The 28000-nt window shown below is 42.4% G+C and overlaps 1 protein-coding gene across 1 annotated transcript; it reads right to left on the reverse strand.

Annotated features, from left to right (window-relative positions):
- On the reverse strand, positions 1–26350 carry IFNGR1 (interferon gamma receptor 1). Its single transcript, XM_076333691.1, has 7 exons — positions 26201–26350; positions 13166–13280; positions 12580–12752; positions 10940–11100; positions 10029–10206; positions 8830–8945; positions 1–1407 (listed from the first exon to the last, which is right to left on the reverse strand). Exons 1-7 carry the CDS (start codon positions 26286–26288, stop codon positions 913–915), a joined length of 1326 nt encoding a protein of 441 aa, XP_076189806.1. The 5' UTR covers positions 26289–26350; the 3' UTR covers positions 1–912.
- Positions 26351–28000: the final 1650 nt, after the last annotated feature.

Here is a 28000-nt window from a genome sequence, read left to right on the forward strand (position 1 = left end):
TTTTGAATTTTGAAACCATTTTCTAAAGAATTTGTGCAACCACTCATTACACGCATTTTTTTTCCAATGACGATCAGCCAGCATGCTAATACAGAAGTTATCCAGAATGTGACATGGTTACACAACGTATCTAGGTGATCCAAACGGATGCAGCTATACACAAGTGAGAGCACTTTTAAAAATAGCTTTTTTTTAAGCTATAAGCCATAACAGGATTTATGTTACAAAGGAAGAAGCCTTTATACACTAAAATGTACAAAGTAATGGTCCTGGAAGTACATACTTCTAGTTGCAGAAAAGACTATAAATAACTGGTTCTTGGCCACGGAATCAAATTCTTAAGACATGCAGGAAAAGGTTATAGGCATATTCTTACTTAAAAGAAATAGTAGCATTTTGTTTAATATAAAAATACTCTTCAAGAAAACAAGACAAGCAAGAGAATACCTCCAATAAAGGCAAAAACTCTCAAATATTTCTTGCACATCTCTAACGCAACCAAGTGAAGGACTTTTTAAGCATTATGTTAATCGAATTAATTTTGAAAAGGATTTGAAACAGAAGGGAATAATGATACAGCTGCTGTTTTATACTCCTTCATGAAGTCTGTTCTCCATAGAGTACTGTTAAAAAACCAGAGTGCTATTTCAAATAGGAAATAGTGAGTTATGTCATACACACAAACACTTCTAAAAATGGTTATTATGAAATTTCCCCTGACTTTTCATGCTGTTCTCAGGCACTACTTTCAGTCCCATTTCAGGATCCCACTGTACTAAGTTGTGTATTGGTTACTTTGGTTAGGTCAGAACAAGTACAACTTGTAGATGTTCGTAATATAACACAGACTTTCCATAATCTTCAGTAATGCTGTTCTTCCCGAGTTCTGGTTAAACACTTCAGCTATCCTGGTTAGTCAGTCGGCCTGTAAGCAATCACAGGCTGTTCTTCACCAACATCTATCAACATATCTAACGGCACGTGAGGCTTGTCATAGCCAGGAAACTTGAGACAGCTGCTTGGAATGACTGTTTGTTGTATTTCTGTGGCAGAAACCTCTGTGCCTGAAGAGTTACTGCATATATCCATTTGGTTACTGTCAGAAATGAAATAACTCTCTTTTACTTTGTGATTCTGTTCATCATCAGAAGATACCTCCTCTGTGCTTTCCTGCACAGATACCTCTTCTGCTTTGGCTGATGCCTCTGGGGGAGGAACAGAAGATGCTCCTTCACTGGAATTCTTAAGACCAACAGTTTCTTCTTTTGGCTCTACCTCCAGCGAGGTTACTGCATCATTCGTTGGCGACACTGACTGGCCTGGCATGATGCTTATTACAGATACGTATTTCACCTCTGATTTTGACTCTGGAATGCTGTCTGTGTTCAGGTTTCTTATCACACTGACCTTAAATGGGAAAAAAAAAATTAAAAAATCACTTTTAGTTCCACATAATCTACTAATTTATCAGCTTTATCTTCTGTCAAAGTTTAGAGGTTAAAAAAAAAGATACAAGTTCATAATGCAAATTTAGTATCATTACAACCAATCCCAACAGAAATTAGCAAAATTAGAATCTGGCAAGGTCATTAGCCTATATCTATGACTTCAGCTGTTTCATTAACACTTTTATGAAAGCTCTCAAAAATGCTTTCTATGTGCAAACACATTTGCAAGGACCAAATCCATTTCACGTCACCCACTGTATTTTAAGTCATTTGAAGTTTGCAATGTAGAGGAAAACAGCGAAGGAAGAAACAGCTGTGATACTCTTCAACTAGCTGGAGAAACCTTTCATACTCTATAGCTAATGAGTGTAACTTGCAATGCCTGTAATATTTTGTGGCAACTGTCTCAACTGGGAGGGAAGTGAACTTTGGAAAGAGATCTTTAAAATGACATGAGAACCTTTATGCATACCCAATAGTCATATCTATGCTGAAGTCTTCCTAGTTATTTCTCCTGTGTCACTAAGCACTCCCTCAATGCTGCAACAAACATCAATGTCTCACTTGGAAACCCCTCCAACAGGAAGAACATATTAATTCCTTCAATGGCCAGGCTCCAGCTTGTTTTAAATGATTATGACATGCCTTCAGGCTGTTTAGAGTCTTCTGATTTTTTTTTGTTTTTAAAGGTGTTTTCAAGAATACGTATGAAAAACAAAGTAGGGTAAATTTTCAGTTGTATGATGGCATTCCCTAAAGCTAACAGAAAACATAGGGAGAAAGGGTTACTCAATTAATAGTGTCCTTTTCCAAATTTCATAATTCACTACATGTATATCACAGACTATCAAGTACTGTAGATAAGCTAATTTCTTAATAAAATGTAGACAATCACTGTTTTCTGAGATACTTTGTAAAAAAAAAAATCTGACTGAAAATACAGGTTGAGGCAAATTTGGAAGAAAGGGATGTAGGTAGGAGGAGAAAAGGGGGAGAAAAATAATGTTGTTTAAGAAAAGCTACAAATTGGCAAAAAGAACCTCCCAGCCTGTATTAGTGTAAGAACTGAGCGAGCCATCAAAACCAGACGATCAAATCTGACTGTGCTTTTCAAGAATCTTCCTTGATCAGAAGGCTGTGAGGCTGTATCTTTACATTCATACCTTCACAGTGTGCTGACTTCATCAGAACTTGCCTTCATCTCTCACTTCAGCCCCATACCTTTCCCCTCAGTTCCCCTGATACCTGTTGACAGTACTGTGGTTTATGCTGGATCAATGAAACTACTGGAGTTTTAAAAAAAAACCAAACCCAAACAACAAACACCACCACAAAGCAAACAAACACTCCCTGGAGACCAGTTATTTGTAATTTAAGTGAGTTTTACAAACAGCTGTGTTAGCACCACTAAGGTGAGGTGATCCCCTTGGGAATCAAGGACTGCCACTGGAAAACTAGTAAAAAGAGCATTAAGGTGGCTCCTGCCACTGAGAATATACCACATTACAACCTAGCTGCCATTCAGCCATCATTGTCTCTGGATGTTCATTTTCTGTTATGTGGAAACAGTCAGAATACTATATAAAGAACATTCAGAGCAATTTCCATGAGTATGTATGGAAACCACCCGTTCATAAGCAGCAGATGCTTAAAAGATAGCTGCAGAAACCAGAATACAATCAATAATGCATAGATACTGAAAGAGTTATGAACAGCTGGTAGGATTAATGTACCTTTTGAAAATCTGTTTATATAGATACATGAAAAAATATTGGGTATTTATGTTATATCAACACTGACCTTGAAGGGACCAGCATCTGTAGTTTTTTTGGGGGTAGCAAAAATCTGACTCCAATAGTCACACAGTAAGTGACAAGAGAAGATAATTCTCTGTGTAAGCTGGAGTACTTGAGGAATGTGAATTAAAACCAAATGCTATAGAAATTATGGCTAAAAGCTGCATTTACAACTTCCCATCTCTCCCCATACCAGTACATGCTGTACTAAAGTTAAAACCCAAAACCAACGAGTTCTTGTTCTGTCCTCTTAGGATTTTCACATGGCTCTAAAAATCATAGTCCTAAAATGTGTTAAGGGAATGCCTTGTACTCTACACAGGTTTCTGCATTTCACAGTGCCAGCTGGCAACGCTTAGAGATAGACCCCGAGGATAAAATAAGTACTCTCTATACAAATACATCCAAGACTTTTGTTCTCAAAAAGGAAACCCGTTTTTCTCTTGGTGAGTTTTTGACCAAAGCAAGATGGTGCAAAGACACTCCTATTCCCATCCATGAAAGAAGGAAGCCATCAGAAGAAAACACTCTTGTGGGTTTCCTGGTACCAAAGGTTCTTCAAGAGTCACTGAGTCATGACTACAAGACAACTTAGCAATTCATGCAGTTATTTCTAGCTTCAAAGAGAAGAATCACAGCTTACTACACTAACTGGAATGCCATTCAAAGCATCTCAAGTAACAAGGGTAATTAAGATACGGTTGCTACTTGAAGAAAAGTATTTATCGTAGGTAAGTTAATATTTTTCTTTCGTGCACATTATCCAATACTAGCAAACTGACAGCCAGTGAGCTTAAGCTGGAGGTCAGCAGTATTTCCTGGTATGTGCAGGTGCTCAGATATCTTCCTGTCTCCAATGACAGCACCTGAGCTTTCAGGTCTTTCAATGTCTCAACAGACAACAGGGAGATACACCGGTGAAAGCCAAAGTCAAGGATACATATAAATAACATATCGCAAGAAATCCCTAACAGTTAAGGTAATCAACAGTTTCTTTTTTAACTTTCTTTCCTAAGGGCTTGTCCACCTACAAATTCCCAGTAATTTTCAGGAACACATTTTCTGGAGGAGAGTTTGAGAAGTCCATTTCAAATCTTATTAGGACCTTGACAAAATCTGCATGGCCTTTGCATGGCTCCACAACAAATTAATGCTGGGTCAATGTATAAATAGGAGACTATGTTACTGCCCTATAGACGCTCACAGGAAAAAAAATCTTCACAAAAGCTAACGAGGCAGCTTCTATCAGTCAAAATTTACAGGAACAATTTCTCCAAATCAAAAATATAACCAAAAAAGCCAGAGTCACAAAGCAAATTCGTGTTTCGTGACTATCCATAGGTGTTTTACAAATACAGTGAGAGAACACAGCCTTGTCATTCCTGTCGGGCTCAGAAAAAGCACCAGCAGATAGCAGAAAAGTTGACTTAAGTATGAGCTAAAAATGAAAGTCAATACGTTTCAATGAGTCTTTCTCTTATAGAGTGGGTGTTTTCTACCCACTAAAATATTTGCACCATTTAGAGATAAGAGGCACTGAAAAAAAAGACGGTGAAGTTAAAGCAGAGGGAGATGCCCACAGCATATCAGTAAATTAAGGTCAAGCTCCTTTTGAAGTGGATAAGCCCTTATCACAAATCTTGCATCACAAATCTAGTACAGGACAAATCACACACAGGACAAATTGGAGTGACTGAAGATGGTGGGTGGAAGGAGACAGCCTCTTGAAATACTTTTTGCGAGATAAAGGAAAGAAAATGAATGGTTCTAACTAGAGCTGGACGGCTGAAACATCAGATTCTTGTGATCCAGCAGAAGACTAGCATGATGAAGCCTTGTAAAGGAATCCATCCCATTTCACCAGAAGCATATTCCTGGTAGGATCCTATGAATAAGGACATTTAAAACATTTAAATGAACATTTTCTCTAATAAAGGTAATAATTCAATGCCCATACTGACAGTTGCACTGTGGAAGTAGGACCTGTACATGACTGACATGTTATTCTCGGGAGTCACAAACAGCATAGAAAAGACAATATAAAAGTTCTTGAGATCTAAATGGCAGTGGATTTTTTTTTTTTCCTTTTCTATGGGTATATAAGACTCGCAGCAAAGGCAGCTGCTTGATGGTTACTCTTTCTTATTTTTCCTTCTGTTGGAGAATTCCAACTTGCTGAAAAACACTCAAATGATGTTTTAGCATCTACTTAAAGCCACCAGGAAGCAGATCACTGGAAGGCAGCAGTCCTAAGGTAGGACACCTCGCCCGCCTAGCCTTTTAACAGATGGAAAAACTCCCTAGATGTTTCATTTTCAGACAAGGTCAGGTAAAGCACAATAGTCATAACCTGTACAGAGAGACGTGTCTAGTACACATTCAAAGGTCAGTGACAGGCTCTCAGCTCCAAGAAGTCTACAGAGATAACTTTGTATCATTAAACTTATTATTCATATTAATTATTTACATTATTTATTCATTACTTTAAATAATTATAAAAATAATCAATAATTAATCATAAGTTATTAATTATTCATTTTACATTCCCACATTATTCATATCACCTGTATTGAAACTATCCTTACGAGCTCTGCAATTTATATTTGTCACTAGAGACTTCAGTGGAAATGGACAGAATCACAGAATATCCTGAGTTAGAAGGGACCCACGAGGATCACAGAGTCCAACTCCTGACTCCACTCAGGGCAACCTGAGTTGAAGTTAACCAGAAGTTAAACCATACATCTAAGAGCATGGTTCAAATGCTTCTTGAAGACTGACAGGCTCGGGGCCGTGACCACTTCCCCGGGGGAACTTGTCTTAGTGCTTGACCACCCAGGTAACAATCTTTATAAATAGTTATAGGTTTCATATAGCAACAAAGCATGATGTGGAATGTGAATCAGACTGTGGTATGCTGGAACCTAGGAAACACAAGATAACATATAGCCCAGTAAATTGACAATATAGGTACACAAACAAGTTTCTACAAGGTGAGCTAAAGTGTGAACTTGGGGCATGCATCAGGAAGCTTACAGGAGTTAAGGAGCACACATTCTATTTGTGCAATATTCTTTTTCTGGATCCCTTAGATGCGATACCACAGCGGTACTGGGAAGCCAGAATAACTATGGATCCATTGAGCATAGCACTACCATTCTGGATGAGCTGTCTTTTGCTATAATGAACGGTCTTCACAAAAATTACTGCGTGTATGTAGGACATAATGTTCTGTATTCAGACAGTTACACACTGGTGTGGAGATGAAAAAAAAAATCTCCAGTGTCTCACTTTTTCTACAAGCCTGTGTGTTTTGATATTGGGGTCTAGCTGCAGATTCTGTCAGACAGGTTTCTCTCATCTGATTTTTTAAAGTCTACAGTGTGAATGGCTATCTCTGAACTAGTCTCATGGCTCCATCACAGTCCATGGAAGGAAACAGGCATTTTAGAGAGTTTTTTGTCTGACCAGAAGTGCATATTATTTTAGAATGAGATGCATCATCTTGTGCTGCACAAGTTGATGGACTAGATTACTGCTTACTACAAAGGGACCTAGCTAGCATCACTGCGTTGGATATCTCCATTTAGTCAGAGCAATCTCACCTCCTAATAATTCTATTCCAAAGAACCCAGGCTCCAGGGGGATCTTAGGCATTGAGCTACCCCTGCACTACGAAGGAGTCACTTTAAAGGGTCTTGAAGTTGAAGAACATGGAATTGAAGACCATTGCCTCTTCTCTCTAGAAGTCTTATGAGACTTCCTGCATCCGCTGAGAAGATACACTCTTGATATGATTACCATTTACTACTGCTTCACATGGCAGTTCTTGAAAGCTGTTTCAACTGCTGCTGATTGTTCAGTTGCTGCGACTAACGAGACACCAGGAGGACATTATAACAGTACTTGTCAGATACTCTGCTCTTGCCTGATGTGAAAGCAAGGAGTGCTGTTTAAGGAACATCCACTCTGTTTCCTAAGGATGGTTACAGAGAGCTTTTAAGGTAGAGCAGCTGCTGACCTCTCTTCCCTGTGACTGCTCAGTGTGAGAACAGATTTCCCCTAGTTGTTCTTCTCTCTTTGACAGCACTGTAACTCCCCACCTCCCCTTACTCTGCACATCTCTTTGAGAACATTGTAGCACTTAGCAGTATCACAATATTACCATGTAATGAAGAAATCCCACAGGCATCCAATGACAGGACAAGAGGAAATGGGCACAAACTGAAACACATGGAAATTTGTCTGAATATAAGAAAACAATTTTTACTGTGAGGGTCGTTAAACACCGGAATAGGTTGCCCAGAGCGGTTGTGGAGCCTCCTTCCCTGGAGGTATGCAAAACCCAACTGGACAAAGTCCTGGGCAACCTGCTCTCGCTGATCCTGCTTGAGCAAAAGGGTTGGACTAGATGATCTCAAAAAGTCTCTTCTAACCTCAGCAATGTGAGCCTCATGAGGTTTAACAAGGCCAACTGCAAGATCCTGCACCTGGGTCAGGGCAACCCCCAGTCTCAATACAGGCTGGGGGATGAAGGGGTTGAGAGCAGCCCTGCCAAGAAGGACTTGGGGGTACTGGTGGATGAAAAGCTGGCCATGAGCCAGCAATGTGCGCTCGTAGCCCAGAAGGCCAATTGTATCCTGGGCTGCATCAAAAGAAGCGTGGCCAGCAGGTCGAGGGAGGTGATTCTGCCCCTCTCCTCTGCTCTGGTGAGACCCCACCTGGAGTACTGCGTCCAGCTCTGGAGCCCTCAGCATAAGAAAGACACGGACCTGTTGGAGCGGGTCCAGAGGAGGGCCACGAAAATGATCAGGGGGATGGAACACCTCTCCTATGAGGAAAGGCTGAGAGAGGGGGTTGTTCAGCCTGGAGAAGAGAAGGCTCCGCGGAGACCTTATTGCAGCCTCTCAGTACTTAAAGGGGGCTTATAAAAAAGATGGCGACAAACTTTTTAGCAGGGCCTGTTGCGACAGGACAAGGGGGAATGGCTTTAAACTGAAGGGGGGTAGATTTAGACTAGATAGAAGGAAGAAATTTTTTACGCTGAGGGTGGTGAAACACTGGCACAGGTTGCCCAGAGAGGTGGTGGATGCCCCATCCCTGGAAACATTCAAGGTCAGGTTGGACAGGGCCCTGAGCAACCCGATCTAGTTGAAGATGTCCCTGCCCACAGCAGGGGGGGTTGGGCTAGATGACCTTTAGAGGTCCCTTCCAACCCAAACTATTCTATGGTTCTATGATGATTCTGTGCTTCTGTGTCTCTGCTACTAGAATGAATACAAACCTGGCTACGTACACACACACAGACACACTGAGTTTTTAAGAACTAAGTTCTCAAACTAGCCCAACTACTGCTACTTCAGTTAAAAAGAGACTGAAGTCTAGCCCTAAAACAAGTACAAGGCATCTGGTTGCAGAGGCTGTCAGAATATTAGACTGGTATAAATCCTAAACATCTATAAGACCATGGTAAGAAAAAGAAGGAAAAAAAAAAAAAAAAAAAGACAGGCATAAAGATGTTATAGTTATAGAAGTTACCCAGCTGGATTTTAAAAGTCTGACATGGATAAGAAGTGTGAACTTACCAAAGACTTAGGCAGCTTTATGTTCTTCTTCCTTAGTTTCTTGCAGCCACAGCACACTACCAAAATTAGACTCACACTCAGAATAACACTACACAGAATGATGACAGCCTGTGTGCCTAAGAAGTTAGAGCAAAATCTGTTAGGAAGTTTGAAAAAATAAACCACTGCTGTATCGTTTAGAATAACTTCAGAAACTGTAATAGCTCAGAATGCTTAGCTGTAATGTGTGAATTTGTCAATTTATCACCTTTTTTCACTCAAGAAAACTTAATTTATAAAGCATTATATCAAGTAAATAAAAATTAGAATGACAGAAGACTTTCAATTTATATAAACACAATCATGTTTTTATAGAGGTAAAGGAATTTTATAACTAATGTTTTGTTCCTTAGAGATGACAGATGGGGATGAACAGATTTGTACATTTTCCATGTGATAGCACATTAACTGGCATAATAATTACACATAGTCTATGTACAATAAAATTAAAATGTGAAATCTTCCAAAACATAGAATTGTTAACTATTGCTTGTAAGATTCCACTAGTCTGACTCTCCTTAATGTCCTCCCCCTCAATCATACCGCTGCTCTCGTGTGAAAAGAAAGAACACAACTGCGTCTATCAATTTTATCTCTTTCCTCTAGTGAAGTTTTGGGCCATAATGAAGTAACATTAAAAAGTTTGTAAGAGGTTATCAGAGATACAAAGTTGGGTCACTAGCTGCCTTTATTCTCTTTAATTAAAAGATGTCAATACCTCAATTTTATGACCACAAGTTTATAGTTGCTCCAAACTCAGGAAAGTCTATATACATTTTCCTCAGTGATAAGACTGAGCAAAAAGCCATTTGTTAGAAGAGAGAGACGACGCTTCTGAAAACCATATAACTCAGTGAATGATTCATTTGTTAATTACACCAATGATCAGGTGCAATGGAAACAGGTTTTGTAATACCAATGAAGCAGGAAAAGCACCCAAAAAAAAAAGTCAGGGTTACTTGAAAATAATACAGGATCTTTAGAGGTCTTTAGAACTGGGAAAGTGCATTTGGAAAAGAATGACCATGCTTTCCCTTTTTTCATATTCTCCCATAGGCATCCACGTCATCCCATGGCTGTATCAGAGCTCGAATACTTAGCTGGAACAGATCTCTGGTCAGACTCAGTATGTTCTTACTAAAGTTTTAGAATCCTCTTACTCAATGTCTGCTTGAGTGGAACATGAATGCAGCTTTCTTCTGATGAGGCGCCAATCATCAAATCGCCATATAAACTTCCCTTTGCTGAAACACAGTAAGTGGAACCTTCAGCAGGAACTGGGATGTTAAGGCTACATTTATACAGCGTACAGTTGTCTTCAGGGAACTCTTCTTTACTCTGCAAAAAATGAAAGTCACATTATATCATTTGACTCAATACAACAATATAAATGTTACAGTACCTTCCAACACTTCCAAAAATGTTAAAACACTATTAGATGCGGCTCCTACATCATCTATATGCCTTGCAAAAGCTGTGTGAACTTCGGCTATCAGCTTATGAGCTACCTTAAGATGTTATATTTGATCAGACCATGGTGCTTTCAGCTAAAATTTGCGCTGTTCATAGTCTAGATTCACAGTCCTAATTCACTTATAAAACTTGTACCTGGATGCATACGAAAAAGTAACTGTAAATAAACATACCTACTACCATTTTCCTCAAGTTCACCCTCCATGATTGCTAAATAAAGTGGTATCAATACCTCAAAAGGTAATCTTCTTAAATGAAAGGTCTATCTAGACAAGTCAAAGGGGCACAAGTAAAGTTACCAATGTTTTAGCACGTATGCAGCAACAATTGCATGGGATCAAGTAACTGTCTTGCATACAGCTAATGCAATAATCTCATTTTTGTTATAAGATGTCCATTTGGACAACCAAAATCCAGACCTTCCAGTCACATACCTCACCGTGACACACTTGACATTTTAGGTCTTCAGTAGTCATATGTTACGTTCAACTGTTTTCTTGATAGCTGTTGGCTCTGTGTGTCATAGGAGCGAACCCCTTGTTTATGCGCTTAAGATAAACGAGTATTTTTAATTTGAAGTTTTCATTTTGGAACTTACCTGATTTTTACTATCCCAAAATGTCACCAAGTACATGAGGTCTGAATAAATGTCTCTGATCCAAGGAAGAAACTTCACAGATGGGAATGCAGGATGGTAAATATCAACCATGATTTTATCACCGTGCCTTGAGAGATTCAGTTTTGGTGGTCCTATTTTTCCTGCAACACATTGCACCTTTGCTATTAGGCCAAAGCTTTTAACAGAAAATATGCTATTTATAGTTAGATTTCCAAAATTCATCAGAGATCTAAGAAGAATTACATGTTTATTTCAATGCTGTTAATATTGCACAGCTGTGACACTTAGAAGTAACAGAGGCATTTGGATACATTCATGAATCTGCTTCTAAAATGGAAATGGAGATTGTCCATGCAGAATATCACTGTTAAGCAATCTAACTTTCCTATACACATAAGGCCGTAAAAATTCAGCTCACTGACAACAGGAAAAAAAACTAACAAAGCAATTAAACATATATATCTGAATGAGAACAGAACACAAAATACTGCTGACTAGGATCCCACCATAAATCACGCTCAGCTAAAAACAATACTGTACTGAAACAAAGGATATCTGAAAATCTGAACAAACCTCACCTTGAGCAACAGTACTTAGGAAGCCTGATTTCCCATGGCAATGGCCTACATGAATTTTTGGTGTCTAATGATCTGACTGAACATATGAGTTTCTTGTTCAATGGGAAAATGATTTTGTCTCTCTCCTCCATACGTGGCTATCAATTTTCTGCAAACTGTCAAACTCAGCATTATTACCATGACTTCTGTCCCTTTGACAAACACTAGAAACCAGACAAGTCATGGGAGTATTGGGTGGGGAGGGAATCACAGTGGAAAACACAGAGGGGCTCCACTTCTTCAGCTCCAGCAATGCAGAAATTCAACTCTATCTATAGCATAGCCCTAGTCAGGGAAAAATCTCACGGGCAATGTTCTGCCTGAGAGCTCTATGTTGAGAACGGAGCAAGTACGAGAGGAACTCTCAGTCTTTCCTCACTCTCTTGTGTCTGCTTTGCACTGCCCATGCAATGCTGGGGCCTGCCCCACTGTTTAGGACAGGTTGGCCTGGAGTCTAGACACACAATTAATTTGTACAATATTAATGTGAAAAACTGATTTCTCCTGAAGCAGCCCAAAGGATTTACATGAATAATGAGTAACTGTTAGTTATCCAGCTACAGTGGGCTCCGATAGCTTCTAGATAATATCTAGACACCCAAAGCTGCCAGTACATGGGATTACAGTGTCAAGCAAGGCATCACCAACCACCTGAATACTACTTCAATGATGCCTAAAGGTCCACAGCTTCCAGTGGCAGTTTCCTACCCTAAATTGGTGTCTGGGACACCAGGCAAGAATATGGGAAGTATGCACAGAGTGCACAGTCAGCATCACTTTCTTGCCTTTAGAAGTTTTGAAAAAATATTCAGATACCACAGTGACAAGTCCCTATAGAGGCAGAACTACAGAAGTTCCTACAGAACAACCATCATGCTTCATTTCACCCTGGACTCCTGATGATATTCCCAAATGAGACACAATAATACAGCGAAAAGGATAATTACTAACTTTTTAAATTTTGGGAAAAAATTACAGGGTTTAGTTTATGATGGAACTTACCATGCTTTTGCAAAATAAACTCATTTGTCTCAACATACTCAGACTGTTGTGACCCAACAACAGCTTTAACTCGAAGCCAGTGAGAGGCAAAAAGCTCGTGTATTTCCCTTGAGAGATCACAAAAATGAGCTGAAATGTTCACACAAGTTGAGACGATCTTATAGCGACCTAAACTGTAAAACAGATCAAGTAAAAGTTAATACAATTCCAATTGCACAATATTGTACAATACACTGCCTGTAACAAAATATCTTTGAGGGTGACCGAGCACTGGCACAGGCTGCCCAGGGAGGTTGTGGAGCCTTCATCCCTGGAGATATTCAAAAGCCATCTGGACATGGTCCTGGGCAACTGGCTCTAGGTGATCCTGCTTGAGCAAGGGAGTTGGACCAGAAGACCTCTAGAGGTCCCTGCCAACCTCAACCATCCTGTTATTTGACAAATTTTGCCTTAATTTACACTTAGGCAACCTTCACCCTACATGACTTCACCACATAGAAACAAAAGAATTTACCATGGACTGATTGCTTTTATACGCTTCTAGAGAATATCAGGTACAGGAAATGACAAAAGAGTAAGAACTTACTTGTAAGGTTTGATTTCCACAATAAAATGAGGAGTTTCAGACATAGGTGGGTACTGCCAATGCAAGACAGTTTTGAAATTTTTGGATGTTACTACGATCTGCGTTGGTGAAGGTACTAGAAGAAACAGAACAATTGCACTTTGATAAACAGACCTAGTCAAACATAAGAACAGCCAAATGTGTTTCTAAATTATTTGGAAAAGGCAACACGCTAGAAATGACTGGAAAAATTAGACATAAAAATCGCAAATACTTCCCCCCCCCCCCCCCCAACGGACTAGTTTGTCACCAGTATGAACACATATGACCCCTGCAAGCTGCTTTGTTATTCTTCTCTCCTACAGAGACAACTTTCTTCCTGTTTGCAACCCAGAACCTCAGATAACCCATGCCCACTGAAAGCAAGTCCATCAGATAGCCCGTATCGGGTTCATAAGCTGTGATGATTATACCCCTATGTTGGTATTATACAGATATACCAGCACGACAGACAGTATGAATTTACTGAAGTTAGAGATTAGCCCAGCTCCTGTAGATTTCTCTTGTTCTTCAGAAACTTAATCGGGAAGGGGGTGGGGGGAGAAAGGATACCAAAGCTGCAGTATCAGGGTCTGTGCTCCAGGGGAGTCCTACTGAATCCTACTGCCTCCTGACTCAACCCTGACAAAAGACAACAGGCCTGCTGGGGAAAGCCTGGATTCAATGTGACTTTCTGACAATGCTATTTTTACCACTCCAGCAGTATTTTTAGAAAGCTGCGATGATAATAATAAACCACTAACATTTGTAAGGAATTTGAACACTGAAGCTGTAATGTAGTTCCATATGCAAGACAGCATTTGAAGTACATTTAGTAAACAACATCAGAGGTAAGGAAGTAAGCGATACAAAAAATAAAGAGCAGCATTGATAGTTTCCTCCTACAGCAAGCTTCTGTTCTAAGCAGCAACAGGGATATCGGGGGAGCAGCTGCAGGGGAAGGAAAATTACATGATCCTGTAACTATTGAAGGCTGTCGCATGGCATTCAGAAGGAGAAAAAATGAAGGTCACTCAACCGATTTTAATTGTTGCTTCTTAGCTTCTCAATGTCTGGTTTGGCATCCTTAATATTCTCTTAATACAGCTTTTCTGAAATTTTGACAGCTAACTCATATTTGACCTGCTCGAGACTGCTACTTGTTCACAAAGCAAATGCTCCACCTTCACTCTGCGATACATTGAGGGAAAGTAAACAATTTTCACATCTTGAGAACAAGACCACAAAGATAATAGTCTACGGAAAGTAATACACAGAGGCTGATATATGCTATTAACCACGAAGATTTGATACACATAACATACATCACTCTGCAACTGGTGCTGTGGTTTAGTTATGCTTTAATATGTACAAAAGTGGCATTTCAGTTATTGGAAAAAAGGAACACAATCGTCAAATTATCAACCACAAGAAAAAAAACCATGACAAGTTGACAGAAGAGGTGTCAAAGCACACAAATGTTACTTCAAATATTTAGTTTTAAGGCACAGTATAGTAAGTCTTACAAAATTTTACTTTTGTGTACTATTATACAAATAAAACTACGTGTAACAAAAGAGTGGAAAATGAAATCCCAGAACATACTTGAACTGCCAGTAGAAGCTACATGGCTTTTAGTTATGCAATTACATACTGCTTTGCTTACTCCTCCCATCCCCACATTTTTGTTTTATTTTGTACATAGAATTGCTACCCTGGACTTCAAGAGAGCAAACTTTAAGCTATTCAGGGAGCTACTTAGCAGCGTCCTCTGGGAATCTGCTTTTGAGGGCTTAGGAGTCCACTAGTGCTGGTCAGTCTTTAAGAACCACCTTTTAGAAGCACAAGAACAGGCAATCCCACGGTGTCGTAAGTCAAGCAAGCAGGGCAGAAGACCAGCTTGGCTGAACAGGGAACTCCTCGTGGAGGTCAGGAGGAAAAAGAAATTGTATGATCTCTGGAAGTGAGGTCAGGCTTCACAGGAAGATGAGAGAGTCATGGAGAGTCATGCAGCGCTACAGGCTTGAGGAAGAGTGGCTGGAAAGCTGCCCAGCAGAGAAGGACCTGGGGGTGCTGGTCGACAGCCGGCTGAACATGAGCCGGCAGTGTGCCCAGGCGGCCAAGAAGGCCAATGGCATCCTGGCCTGTATCAGAAATAGTGTGGCCAGCAGGAGTAGGGAAGTGATTGTGCCCCTGTACTCGGCCCTGGTGAGGCCACACCTCGAATACTGTGTTCAGTTTTGGGCCCCTCACTACAAGAAGGACGTCGAGGTGCTGGAGCGTGTCCAGAGAAGGGCAACGAGGCTGGTGAGGGGTCTGGAGAACAAGTCTTCTGAGGAGCGGCTGAGGGAACTGGGGTTGTTTAGCCTGGAGAAAAGGAGGCTGAGGGGAGACCTCATCGCTCTCTACAACTACCTGAAAGGAGGTTGTAGCGAGGTGGGTGTCGGTCTCTTCTCCCAAGTAACAAGCGATAGGACGAGAGGAAATGGGCTCAGGTTGCACCAGGGGAGGTTTAGATTGGATGTAAGGAAAAATTTCTTTACTGAAAGAGTGGTTAAACATTGGAACAGGCTGCCCAGGGAAGTGGTTGAGTCACCATCCCTGGAGGTATTTAAAAGACGAGTAGATGAGGCACTTAGGGACATGGTTTAGGACATGGTGGTGTTGAGTTGACGGTTGGACTCGATGATCTTAGAGGTCTTTTCCAACCTCAATGATTCTATGGTTCGCATATGCAGGGAGAAGACATAAAAGGCCAAAGCTGAACTAGAGTTGAAACTGGCCAGTGTTGTTTCAGATAACAATTAGGGATTTTTAAGGTATGTTAATAGCAAGAGGAGGTCTGAAGAAAACACTGGACTGATACTTGCTGAAGATGGTCATCTGAGTAAGTGGGATGAAGAAAAAGCAGAGGCATTCAATGCGTTTTTCGCCTCAGTCTTTAATAATACTGATAGACCTTGGGCTGCGCGGTCCCCTGAGTTGGAGGGCCATGAGTGTGGAAACCGTGACTTTCCATTTGTGGACGCTGAAATTGTAAGGGACCAGCTGTATCAGCTGAACATTCGTAAGTCCATGGGGCCTGATGAGATTCATCCCAGAGCACTGAAGGAGGTAGCAGATGTTATAGCAGGACCCCTCTCGATCATCTACCAAAGGTCTGCTGACTGGAAGCTAGCCAAAAATATTCCAATTTACAAGAAAGGCATGAGGGAAGACCCAGGAAACTACAGAGCTATTAGTCTAACCTCAGTACCTGGAAAAATTATGGAGAAGATCATACTGGGTGCTATTGAAAGACATTTAAAGAACAATACAGTCATCAGGCACAGTCAACATGGGTCCACAAAGGGAAAGTCCTGTTTAACTAATTTAATATCCTTCTATGATAGGGTCACCTGCCTAGTGGATGAAGGGGAGGCAGCGGATGTAGTTTTTCTGGATTTTAGCAAGGCTTTTGATACTGTCCCTGACAGCATTCTTCTGGACAAGTTGTCCAACTGTGAGATGAGGTGCTCTGGGTGAAGAACTGGCTGAACGACAGGGCTTGAAGGTTGTAGTGAATGGGGCTACATCTGGGTGGTGACTGGTGTTATGGTTTAACCTCAGTCGGCAACTGAGTACCACACAGCCGCTTGCTCACTCCTCCCCCCCGGCCCCGGTGGGATGGGGGAGAGAATTGGAAGAGTAGAAGTGAGAAAAACTTGTGGGTTGAGATAAAAACAGTTTAATAATTGAAATAAAATAATAATAATGTAATAATAATAATAATAATAATAATAATAATATTAATACACAAAGCAAGTGATGCACGATGCAATTGCTCACCACCTGCCGGCCGATGCCCAGCCAGTCCCCGAGCAGCGGCCGCCCCGGCCAGCTTTCCCCAGTTTATGTACTCCGCATGACATCACATGGTATGGAATGTCCCTTTGGCCCGTTTGGCTGTGCCCCCTCCCAGCTTCTTGTGCACCTCCAGCCTTCTCAGTCAGTAGAGCATGGGAAACTGAAAAGTCCTTGGCTAGTGTAAGCATTACCTGGCAACAACTAAAACATCGGTGGGTTATCAACTTTGTTCTCATCCTAAATCCAAAACCCAGCACTGTACCAGCTACTAGGAAGGAAATTAACTCTATCCCTGCCAAAACCAGGACAACTGGTCACCAGTGCTGTTCAATACATTTATCAACAATCTGGATGCAGGAGTTGAATGCACCATTAGCAAATTTGCTGATGATACTAAACCAGGAGGTGCGGTTGACACTCTCAAGGCACAAGAGACCTTGCAGAGGGATCTAGATAGATTGGAGCACTGGGCAATGATTAATGGGATGAAATTTAACAAGTCCAAATGCCAGATTCTGCACCTGGGATGGAATAATGCTGGGCACAAGTATAAATTGGGAGAGGAGTGGCAGGGGAATGTAATACTCTGAAGTACTTGTGAATGCTGAGCGACCAACTAGAACTAAAAAAAATCTACCATGTCACTCCTCCACAGCTCCATGAAAGACTACTCAACCTAATTCTCTGCTCTTCCATCCAGCCATGATTTTTAACATGCTCCAGCTCTGAGACTACAAAGGAACTAGCAGAAAACAAGCTTTCCTCATGAAAAGACAACTTTCTTCACAAACTATACCACCATATAAACCACCTTACCAGCCACCAGGAACGTCACCACCGACACGTCAAGATCTCCGATGGCACTACAAGTTGGCCTTGATCACTTACAGGAACGAGTTTATACATACCATCAGCTCATCCTTTTCATCCTCACTTTTAACAACTTTGCTTTCAGTGATCAAGGTAGTCAAGCACTATCTCCCCCTCTGATCTTTCACTCCATATCCTCAATACAGACCCAAAGGACACCTTTCAGCATGAGCTGAGAAGTTAAAAGTCATAACTCTACTTACAAACAAAAGGCAGTAAAGAAATAGGTTTATAGCACACCTCCTCTCACCTCATTAACCTCTCCATGTTTCACAGGCCAAGAATTATCTCCCTCTCTTTTTCTAAGGGATGACACCTTATTACTCCTTCTACCACTTCCCTTATTCTCTACAGGCACCAGCCACCTTGTCTCTCAAGTGGTCTAATGGATATGTAGTAAAGTCAAATGTAAATTGTTCTCAGCTTGTATTTATTTTTGAGGTTTGCTGGTTCTACTTTAAAGCCAAAGAAAGCGTGAAAGCTCATCTCCTTTCCCTAATTACACCGGTTATTTTCATGGAAGACTACCTCTTCCTGCAAACCTTGCCTAACGAATTTGAATGACCAAGGACCTTACTCTTCAGGTCATTTAGCAATAATACACAGAAACTTAGCGCAAGTGACAGCAGCTTAAGATGCACAAGTGAGTGCTCAGCACTGCAACAGTTTGGACCAAAGGACCTCAAAACGGGCATGGAAAATGGATCAGCTTGTGATCACCCATGGAAAGTCTACTTTTAATGCCTTGGTCAGACAATTCTAGTCCCTTTCTTCAGGTTTATCTCCCCTGCATGCCCCCCCAACCAATCAAATGGTCTTCATTGTCCAGTTCACAGCCCCTTTACTCAGGCTGTCTGACTTCTAATGGCTTCTCCTCCAGCCAGTGCAGAGACAGAGCCTTGGGACATCCCAGCCTCATTTCACTCCAGTATCAAGACTACAGAGCACTGAGAACATTGCAGATTTCCAAAGTGCTGATGTCTAATCTTCATAGATGTTATTTCTGCATATTGCCAGTCAATATGCCATAATACTTTATGTGAACACTGTTTTACTTAACCCATAACGGAGCGTTAATTTTTTAAACGTTACACCCTGTTCTATGTTGGTCAGCAGGCACAACTGGAGGAAGATGATAGTGGCTAGTGCCACAATGGTAATCTTTAAACATAAAACTCCTTCTAATTTATAATAAACACAAATGCAGCAACACTCCAGGTGGAAATTCAAACAGTGATAAACTAAGTGTGGAAAAAGTGAGAAGAAAATTGATCAGCAATTCATGTCATGATGCATAATACAGGACACTCAACAAGTTCCAGTTTGCCTCCAGTTCAAAGGCAGTGATTTCCATCTTGTCCTGGTTGGACGAGTTGATTTTCTTCCTGGTAGGTGGTATAGTGCTGTGTTTTGGATTTAGTATGAGAATAATGTTGATAACACACTGATGTTTTAGGACTTTTCAGCTTCCCATGCTCTACCCACTGAGAAGGCTGGAGGTGCACAAGAAGCTGGGAGGGGGCCCAGCCAGGACAGCTGACCCAAACTGGCCAAAGGGATATTCCATACCATGCAACGTCATGCTCGGTATATAAACTGGGGGAAAGCTGGCCGGGGGGGCCACTGCTCGTGGGCTGGCTGGGCATCAGTCAGCAGGTGGTGAGCAATTGCATTGTGCATCACTTGCTTTGTATATTTTTTTATTATTACTACTATTTTATTTCAATTATTAAACTATTCTTATCTCAACCCACAAGTTTTCTCACTTTTACTCTTCTGATTCTCTCTCCCATCCCACCGAGGGGGGACTGAGCAAGCAGCTGTGTGGTGCTCAGTTGCCGGCTGAGGTTAAACCATGACATCTGTAGTTAGCTCTGTTCACCTTGCCTTGTAAGACAGCAATACTGGCTGACAGAAAGGCAACAGAGACATCAGCAAGCACAAATTTTTCAGAGATATACAGAAATTGAATTGTGTATGTGCGTTATGGAACAACATAAGAGGAACTTCAGACACCAGCTCTATGTCCAGAGAATAAAGGAATAAAAAGCAAAGGTAGGCCAGTCAGATTTACTTTTTTTTTTTTTTAAGAGTACTAAAAGAAACTAAGCATGCCTGGATTTTGAAGATAAAGAACTGGAATGTTGGAAAGCAAAGGTAGGAGTAAGGGAGGGGTAAAAGTGAACACAAGCATAACCACACGGTGACCTAGAAGTTGAGCATTTAATAGAGAACAGACATGGGAATGCAACCACACGGTTTATCTCAGCAAACTCACACCTGCATCAGTTTATAACCAACATACATAACTCAGAGCAACGTGAATATTTATTTGTTCATATACAAACAATCCAGACTAACTATTGCTGCCATATTGATGGCAAAGACCTCAGCAGGTGTGACTATTGTGGGGTGTGTGTGTATATATATACATAATCAAGTATCTTCTCAATGTGCAATCTTCTTAACTAAGGTATTTAAGTTTTGGAGACATTTACATCTTCAGCAAACTTGCATAGCAGACAGGAAGGAAATATATGTGGGAGGAAATTAAAAACCAAATGCCACTGAAAGACTTCTGTTTTACTGCAAATATCTGCTGCTTGGTTGCAGGCTGCTAAGAAATAAGGGTTTTTTTTGGTTTTTTCAAAGTAACAGGAAAAAGTGTACCTAGTTGCATCTTCTAAGACTAAGGAAGATAACTCATAGAACTAATCCACTAGCTGCACACAATATATGATCTTCTGGTTTGATGAATGCTTTTGAAGCAGAAAATGCTTGCTTGGATCTACAAGACAAGTCTAACTTGTCTTGTTTTGTACATTCACTTCCCCAAGTCAAAAACACCACACTGCACATCTTTCACAAATCTCCGCAGGGTCAGACGCATGCAAACCAAGAAAGATTTCTATACTAGCTTGAAACTAAACTATCTTGTTCACTATATAAATGCTCCTGATAATATTACCTATGGAAAGGACTCGTGAACTGTAAGTTTGAAGCAGCCATATATTCAATAAAAATCTATTTTTAAAGCATATACAGCAGGACTTAATTTTTTTTATATACATGTAGATGTCCCACCTGTTCATTAAGCCTCAGCAATGCATTGCCCAACAGCAAAAATTACATCAATGAGCTGGAGAACGGGACATTTCAGAGACATAAAAATGAGTCAGCCTTTAAACTGACGTTTATATCTCGTGCAACACCAAAGTTCCTTCTCTCATTCTGGCAGAGGCCACGAGGCATTACTGTATACACAGAGGAATTTGTCACCACTGTTCACGGAAGCGGAATTTAACTCAAAGTACAATAATGCATATAACAGAACAGGGCCTGACCAGTCCACAATGCAGACTATGATACAGCTATCTGAGACAACAGTGACTTAAAGAACCACAGAGTTCATTCAAGTTGCATGTGCCTATTAAATATCATTTAGGCACTGAAATACAGATTGAAAGCTCAAATTGAAAGCTTAAAAAGACAAACTGTGAAAAAACAAGTAAAAACCATCTTTTGAAAGTCTGTTCCTTTTTTGGATTTCCATGAAAAACAAACAAATCCTTATAATCCCTAAGTGACACATCAGAGGAAAACAGTTTTAAGCCATTTCAATAGGCCAAAAGGGACAACAGTACGAACTTTGCTGTGGATTCATGCCAAGGGGGTAACTCATCACTTAGCCTGTTAAAAGACAGCCAGATACAATGCTAACAAATCAATCCCTTCTGGGCCCCCGACTCGGAAAAGTGTGTCTTCCTTATGCCAGCCCTGTGTTCCATCTGAGCTCATACATCCACTTTAACTGCATCCAGAAAGGGTAGCAGCTTTGGTGACTTCACAAATGTAACAAAGTGATTCTCCTCAGCTTTCACCACCACTGAAGGAGAAGACAAGGGAAACAAGATCAGATAAATCCGCACTACCCGAGAATGCTTCTGCAGGACTCTGCAGCAATACACAATGGAAAAAAACCCAAAAGGTGACATAAAGGCAGCCTATACCCTGGAAAATGGATTCAGAGTAGCAAGTCTGTGCATGTAAAAATAATTTAGCCTGTTTCTGAAAGCTGTATCTCCTTACGGAACAGACCTCTTTGATCATTTAGAGCCTCACTTCAATCTGTTTTGAATCAAACAAAATTGGCCTGTATTAAAGCAGAGTACAGCCATCTGGGGGCTAGAAGAGAGCTAGGAGCACCGCCCAGAACTGCGGGACAGAATTTCAGCAGGCAGAGGATGGTGCTCAGCACAGGCTGTGAGAGCACCATGCACGTGCCATGGGGACAAATGGGAAGTGACCGTCAGAGGGGGGCTCTGTCCACTGCCGCTTTCCCCTTCAGGGCAGCACACCTGAGTTAGCACGCATCTATCTCTACTACACACTTCTGGCAGGCCAGGCACTAAAGATAAACAGTCCAGTTCCTGCTCTTGTCAGACTGCTGGAAAGGAGACTGCCTGTAGGCTGGCTTTGGCAGGGAGCTCAACGGACCAGCAACCACCAAGCAGCAAGGTGCTGAAGAATTTTGTTCCTGCTACCTGCCCGGCCTTCTTCTACGTAGCAGCAGCCACAGCATGTATGTGGAGAGGTTTGAGTGTGCTTGCCTTCACCCGCTTTCATTTATCCCTCCAAAAGAAACCCAGCACATACACTTCTCTTGTAATGCCGTTCCTATACCTTGATGGGACTTCCTTAACACAGTTACTAAAAAAAGCTTAAATTAGCACATGTAACAGCAATTCTATGCGGAAGGTTTTATCCGAAGTTCTCAAAAGATCTTAAATACAAAAAGGAAACCACATTCAATTTACAAATGAAGGGATGTTGTGGTTTAATCCAGCAGGCAGCTAAACACCACACAGCCATTTGCTCACTCCCCCCCCTGCAGTGGGATGGGGGAGAGAATCGGGAAAAAAAAAAGTAAAATTCACGGGTTGAGATAAAGACAGTTTAATAGGACAGAAAAGGAAAGGAAAATAATAATAATAGTGATAAAAGAATATACAAAACAAGTGATGCACAATGCAATTGCTCACCACCCGCCAACCGATGCCCAGCCAGTTCCCGAGCAGCGGTCACCCCTCCCCTGGCTAACTCCCCCCAGTTTATATACTGAGCATGACATCATACGGTATGGAATATCCCTCTGGCCAGTTTGGGTCAGCTGTCCTGGCTGTGCCCCCTCCCAGCTTCTCGCTGGCAGGGCAGGAGAAGCTGAAAAGTCCTTGACTAGTGTAAGCACTGCTTAGCAACAACTAAAACATTGCTGCCTTATCGACTTTGCTAGTCCTAAATCCAAAACACAGCACTGTACCAGCTACTAGGAAGAAAATTAACTCTATCTCAGCCAAAACCAGGACAAGGGAGTACAAAGACTAGAGGTAAAATTTAAAGCTATTAATTTTTTTAATATTTAGTGAAATGAACTTAAATGATTTCACAGGAATCAGGAATAAACACTATACACAGTATTTAGTGCATTTTTACAGCTTCTATTTACAACAGGTTTTTACTTCCTCAGGGCTCAGAGATTTCACACTGTTGTTTATGATAAAAATCTCTGCAAGGTGGTATGCTGTACTGACAAGAGAGACAGACCTAGATCACCATCTTAAAAAAAAAAACACAGTAAGTTGTATAAGATGGACATTTAAAAAACTGCTGTAATAGTAGAAGCTAAATATTGTTTTATCTATTTTATGACTATTCTTCCCTTTTGTTATAGCTGAGAAGCCATTTAACAGATTATATCTAAATACAGCACTTTATCATCTAATTTGTTTTTGTTTGCAGCTGGACAGAACTCCTATGACTGCTAAGTCTGAACCAAAAAGAACAAATCAAGACACACAACAGGAAGTCAGCTGCAAAAATGAAGTACACACATCGCCTTGCAAATCTGGCTTTCAATGTGCAAGAAGTACCTGAACTGCTATCACGGTCTCCAAAGCTGCTTCTACTGCTACAGTCTTGACTGGGGGCCTCCTCTTCCAGGATACTTAAATGCAGACTGACAGTTCCCACGAACAAGCACCCAGCTCCACTGATGAGTCACAGGCCTATCTATGCAGACATGTTAAGCACCCAGCTGCAGGAAACACAGGGGTTATTCAGCTATTCAGACAACTGCTGTTGTCTGGCTTTTCTAAGGAAAATTGTGTCCTACAACTGAAGATGAAGATGACTGGGCATTTCCTCATTACACACTCAGCCTTGAGATATGTATTAGACTACTGGCACACTGAAAGCCCTACTAAGACTTCAGAAGAAAAAAAATTACTGTATCATTGCAAAGAAAAGCCTCATAAACATGCTTCAGAATTCCCCTTCTACTTTCATCCTTCCCTTGTAAGCCAGCATGTCTGTTTGCATCAATGTAATAATGAAGTAAAGACATGGTATTAGTTCGTCATTACAGATATAACCAGCATTTTCATTCAGCTAATACACAGCAATATCTATTAGAATTCCCTTCATCCTGTTTTTGTTCACTAAAAACCTAAGTTTTTGCTTAAATGATGAAGTCTGAAATGTATGGTTATAGAGGCTGTGGCCCACCCGAGTGCTAGTCACCAGGAAAACTTTGCTTGTGTTTTCAAAACCTAACTCCAAAGTACATTCTGCTCCTTGCATCTGAGGGTTTGCTGCACTGACGCAGAAAAATGAGCTTTTTGCTTCTAGGCAACTTGCCATACATCAGCTACACCACCGCATTGTTCTGTAGTCTTACACCAAGGTAACTGTTGTGGTGGACTAGGCTGGATTATGGCAGGTTTGTTTTACAACAAGTGATTTACTGGTATTGTGTTTTTATCTTAAAATTGCTTAATACCATGTAAAAGTAGCATGTTCTATTAGCAATAAAAGCACACCCTTAAAAGAGGTGAAGTCAGATCTCAAAAGACAGTATTTAACATATCAATCCTCCTTACTGCTGAAACATGAGAAACCAGTTTCCCTGCAAGGTTTACTGGTTAACAATCAGCCCCCAAGTCAAACAAACCAGACGCTCAAGATGTACCAAGGGACAAGTCAGCAGGCAGATTACCATTTTTACTGCTCTCAGTTCACGTCAGGTAAACCAAAGCAGTGTTCTGAAGTCCCTTACAGTGTGGCCCATCCCCAGGAGCAGTCGAGTTCAGCCACTTCACCTGGGCATGGATTTAAACTGCATGAAGTCCCAGTGAATCTGCATTATGCATTTGCAGAATCCAAGGAGCCTGGGCACATAACCAGCGTTCTTGCAACCAACTGCAAGCAGCATTTTAGGTAAATGGTTTTTGCTTTGTGGGTGAAGCTCAGGAGAGTACTGCTGCATTTATCTAATGTGTGGACATGCTTCCTATTTCAAGCCCTTCCATGCACGGCATAACGCGCAACACCCTGTATACAGCTCTCGATATTGTTAAAAATTAAATGCATGTTCTCTTTTGACCTGAGCTATTAGACAGCAATCTCTGGTTTTAATGAGCTGTTCCAGTTTGAAGTGAAACTTGTAAACCAGTCTGAATATTTCTTTCATCATTCACTTGCAATGACTCTGCCCAAACAGATACAAAACTCTGTTCTTTGCTGGCAGGCCACCCCTCCTCCCCATGAGTGCTTGGCTCAAAGGTGTCCCTGCACCTGTGGTCAAGGCCATGATCCCGATGCCTTGTTTGGACTCCCTGGTCTTGCACTCCCCATCTTTGCTGCAAAATTCCCAGTTTCTCCACCTTTTTGGACATACGCGTTTATAAAGCACAGTGGAGTAGGCCTGTTCTGTGCACACCCTGCTCTTGTTTTACGTGACAAAACGCTCAAAGACCTGAAACAACGGCTGGTATCAGCCACCTTACCGTAAAGGACTGTAACCATTTATTACAGGTGCGATAAAGTCAGGGGTTACACCTGTAACAATAACTAGGGAAAAGAGACGGGTTTCAAAACGCGCCGATGGTGCTGTGTTACCAGAACTGATTCGCATGCCACCAGAGCCCCTCCACGGCAAAGCTTAATCTCGCACCCAGGAGAGAGCTCAAGCGGTGGCGGGACAACACGGCACAGCCCCCGGGGGGCGGCGGTGGCGAAGCTCAACAAAGCGGGACTCCGTTCCCTCGCCGCCGCCCGGCTGCTTGCTCTCCAGGCGGCCAGGCAGGCCCCGCCGCTTCCCCTCCGGCTCCCCGCGACCCTGCCGCCGCCCTCCGGCTTCCCCTCCCCACCGCGGCCCCCGGTCACGAACGACTCCGGGCCCGTACTGCCGGCCGGCCCATGCCGTCCCGTCCCGTCCCATCCCATCCCATCCCCGCCCGTTACCTGCGGGCGGCCGCCCCTCGCGGGAGGCCGCGCTCCAGCGGGGTGCCAGCAGCGCCGCGAGCGCCAGGAAGGCCAGCGGCACCCGCATGGCGCCCGGCGGCGGCAGTTACGAGAACACGGGAGTGCGCGAGGGCCGTCCCGGCCCGTTCTCCACCGCTCCGCTCGCCTCCGCTCCGCTCCGCTCCGGCGCCTGCGCGCTGCGCTCTCTACGGGCACGGCCGGGAAGGGAGGGGCGGCCCCGCCCCCGGCGGGAGGCCGGGCGGTGCGGGGGTGGGCGGCGGCGCGGCCTGTCACTGCCGGGTAGCGGCCGGCCGGCCTGCGGCGCCGGGGCGGGGCGGCCAGAGGGGCGCCGCGGGAACGGGGAGCGCCGCCCGGGCAGGGGAGGAGGCCGTAGCCACGGAGCCGGGGTGGGCTGCGGCCTGGCGGCGGCCGTTGGGCCGGGGTGGTGATGGTGGGGATGTTAGCCTCCGCGATGCCCTGGCTTTGTTAATTTTGTGTTTTAAGTGCCGATACTGTGTCATACCTGCCAGCCCCAGCCGCTGAAAAAGCATCCTCCTCCTCCTCCTCCTCGTCATGTTGGGACTTGTGCTCTCTCCCTGTTTCTTAAAAAACACGAAGTGTTCATCCTGTGGAGTGTTTTTACAAACAGTACTTTGAATTCACACACGTAGAGGAATCCTAATTTATGCTGAGAGATTTAATTCTTTCTTGCAAATAACCTAAATTTATATGCACTGCAAAAAATCAAATGAAGTGCTGCCAAGCAAGATGGAGATTGCAGCTTTTTCCGCCCTCCTGTTTCTGTCTCCCACCCAGTATCCCAATGCCAGATAATTCTGCACCTTAACCATTCAACCTCAAGGCTGCCCTGGGCCAGATGAGGAGAAGGACACAGAAGAAACCTCTTCTGCTACACACCTCCCCAGCTGTAAGGAGGATGTAGCAGCTTTTTAAGCTCTTGTCAGAGATTCTGCAAATAACACTTCTAGACCTAAAATGGAGGCAGCTTGAGGGATCCTTGACACCCGTGCTTCTTCCCAGGCTTTCAAAGAGACCGAAAGCAGGAAACAGAGCTACTTGCTGGAGTCATTATGCTTCCCCTTTCTCACGCCTCTCTTGGAAAAAGTAAGTTCAGCTGCTCCCACACCTTAATTTCCTATCCTGATCCTCCTTTCCTGGAGAAGGATGTAGAGGAATTGTTTTTCTTGCCATCCGTCATCTGCATTTGCAAAACTGAGGAGACAGCATGATTTGGGAGGGAATGAGTAGTGAGGAGAGGGGAGATGGCAAGCCAGCACTGGATGCTGAAGAAAACACCTCACTGGTACGGCCTCAGAAATGATGGTGTCCCCACAGGTGATGAGGTGGTGTTGTGGGGTATAGGGTCAGCGCGGGTTAGAGAGCCAACATCTCCTCCCAGCTGCACTAAGGCTGAAGAAAATGGATTGTGAAACTACGCTCACGTTAGGTAGCAACACTACACTCACAGACTGATCTTTGTGCTTAATGCAAGTGCAGTAACGAGCTTCACAACCAACAAGTGCTTAACTGTCTTGATTGAAATATTGGCTGCTCTCTGGCATGTGGATTTTAACTTCCTGGATGGTGGCATGCCTGCATGATATTTTCTAACACATAATGCATTTTCTAGCACATAACGATAGGACGAGAGGAAATGGCCTCGAGCTGTGCCAGGGAAGGTTTAGATTGGATATTGGGAAAAATTTCGTCACCAAAAGGGTTGTCAAGCATTGGAACAGGCTGCCCAGGGAAGTGGTTGAGTCACCATCCCTGGAGGTA

The sequence above is a fragment of the Aptenodytes patagonicus genome, chromosome 3 (genome assembly GCF_965638725.1).
Source record: "Aptenodytes patagonicus chromosome 3, bAptPat1.pri.cur, whole genome shotgun sequence".
Taxonomy (NCBI): Eukaryota; Metazoa; Chordata; class Aves; order Sphenisciformes; family Spheniscidae; genus Aptenodytes; species Aptenodytes patagonicus.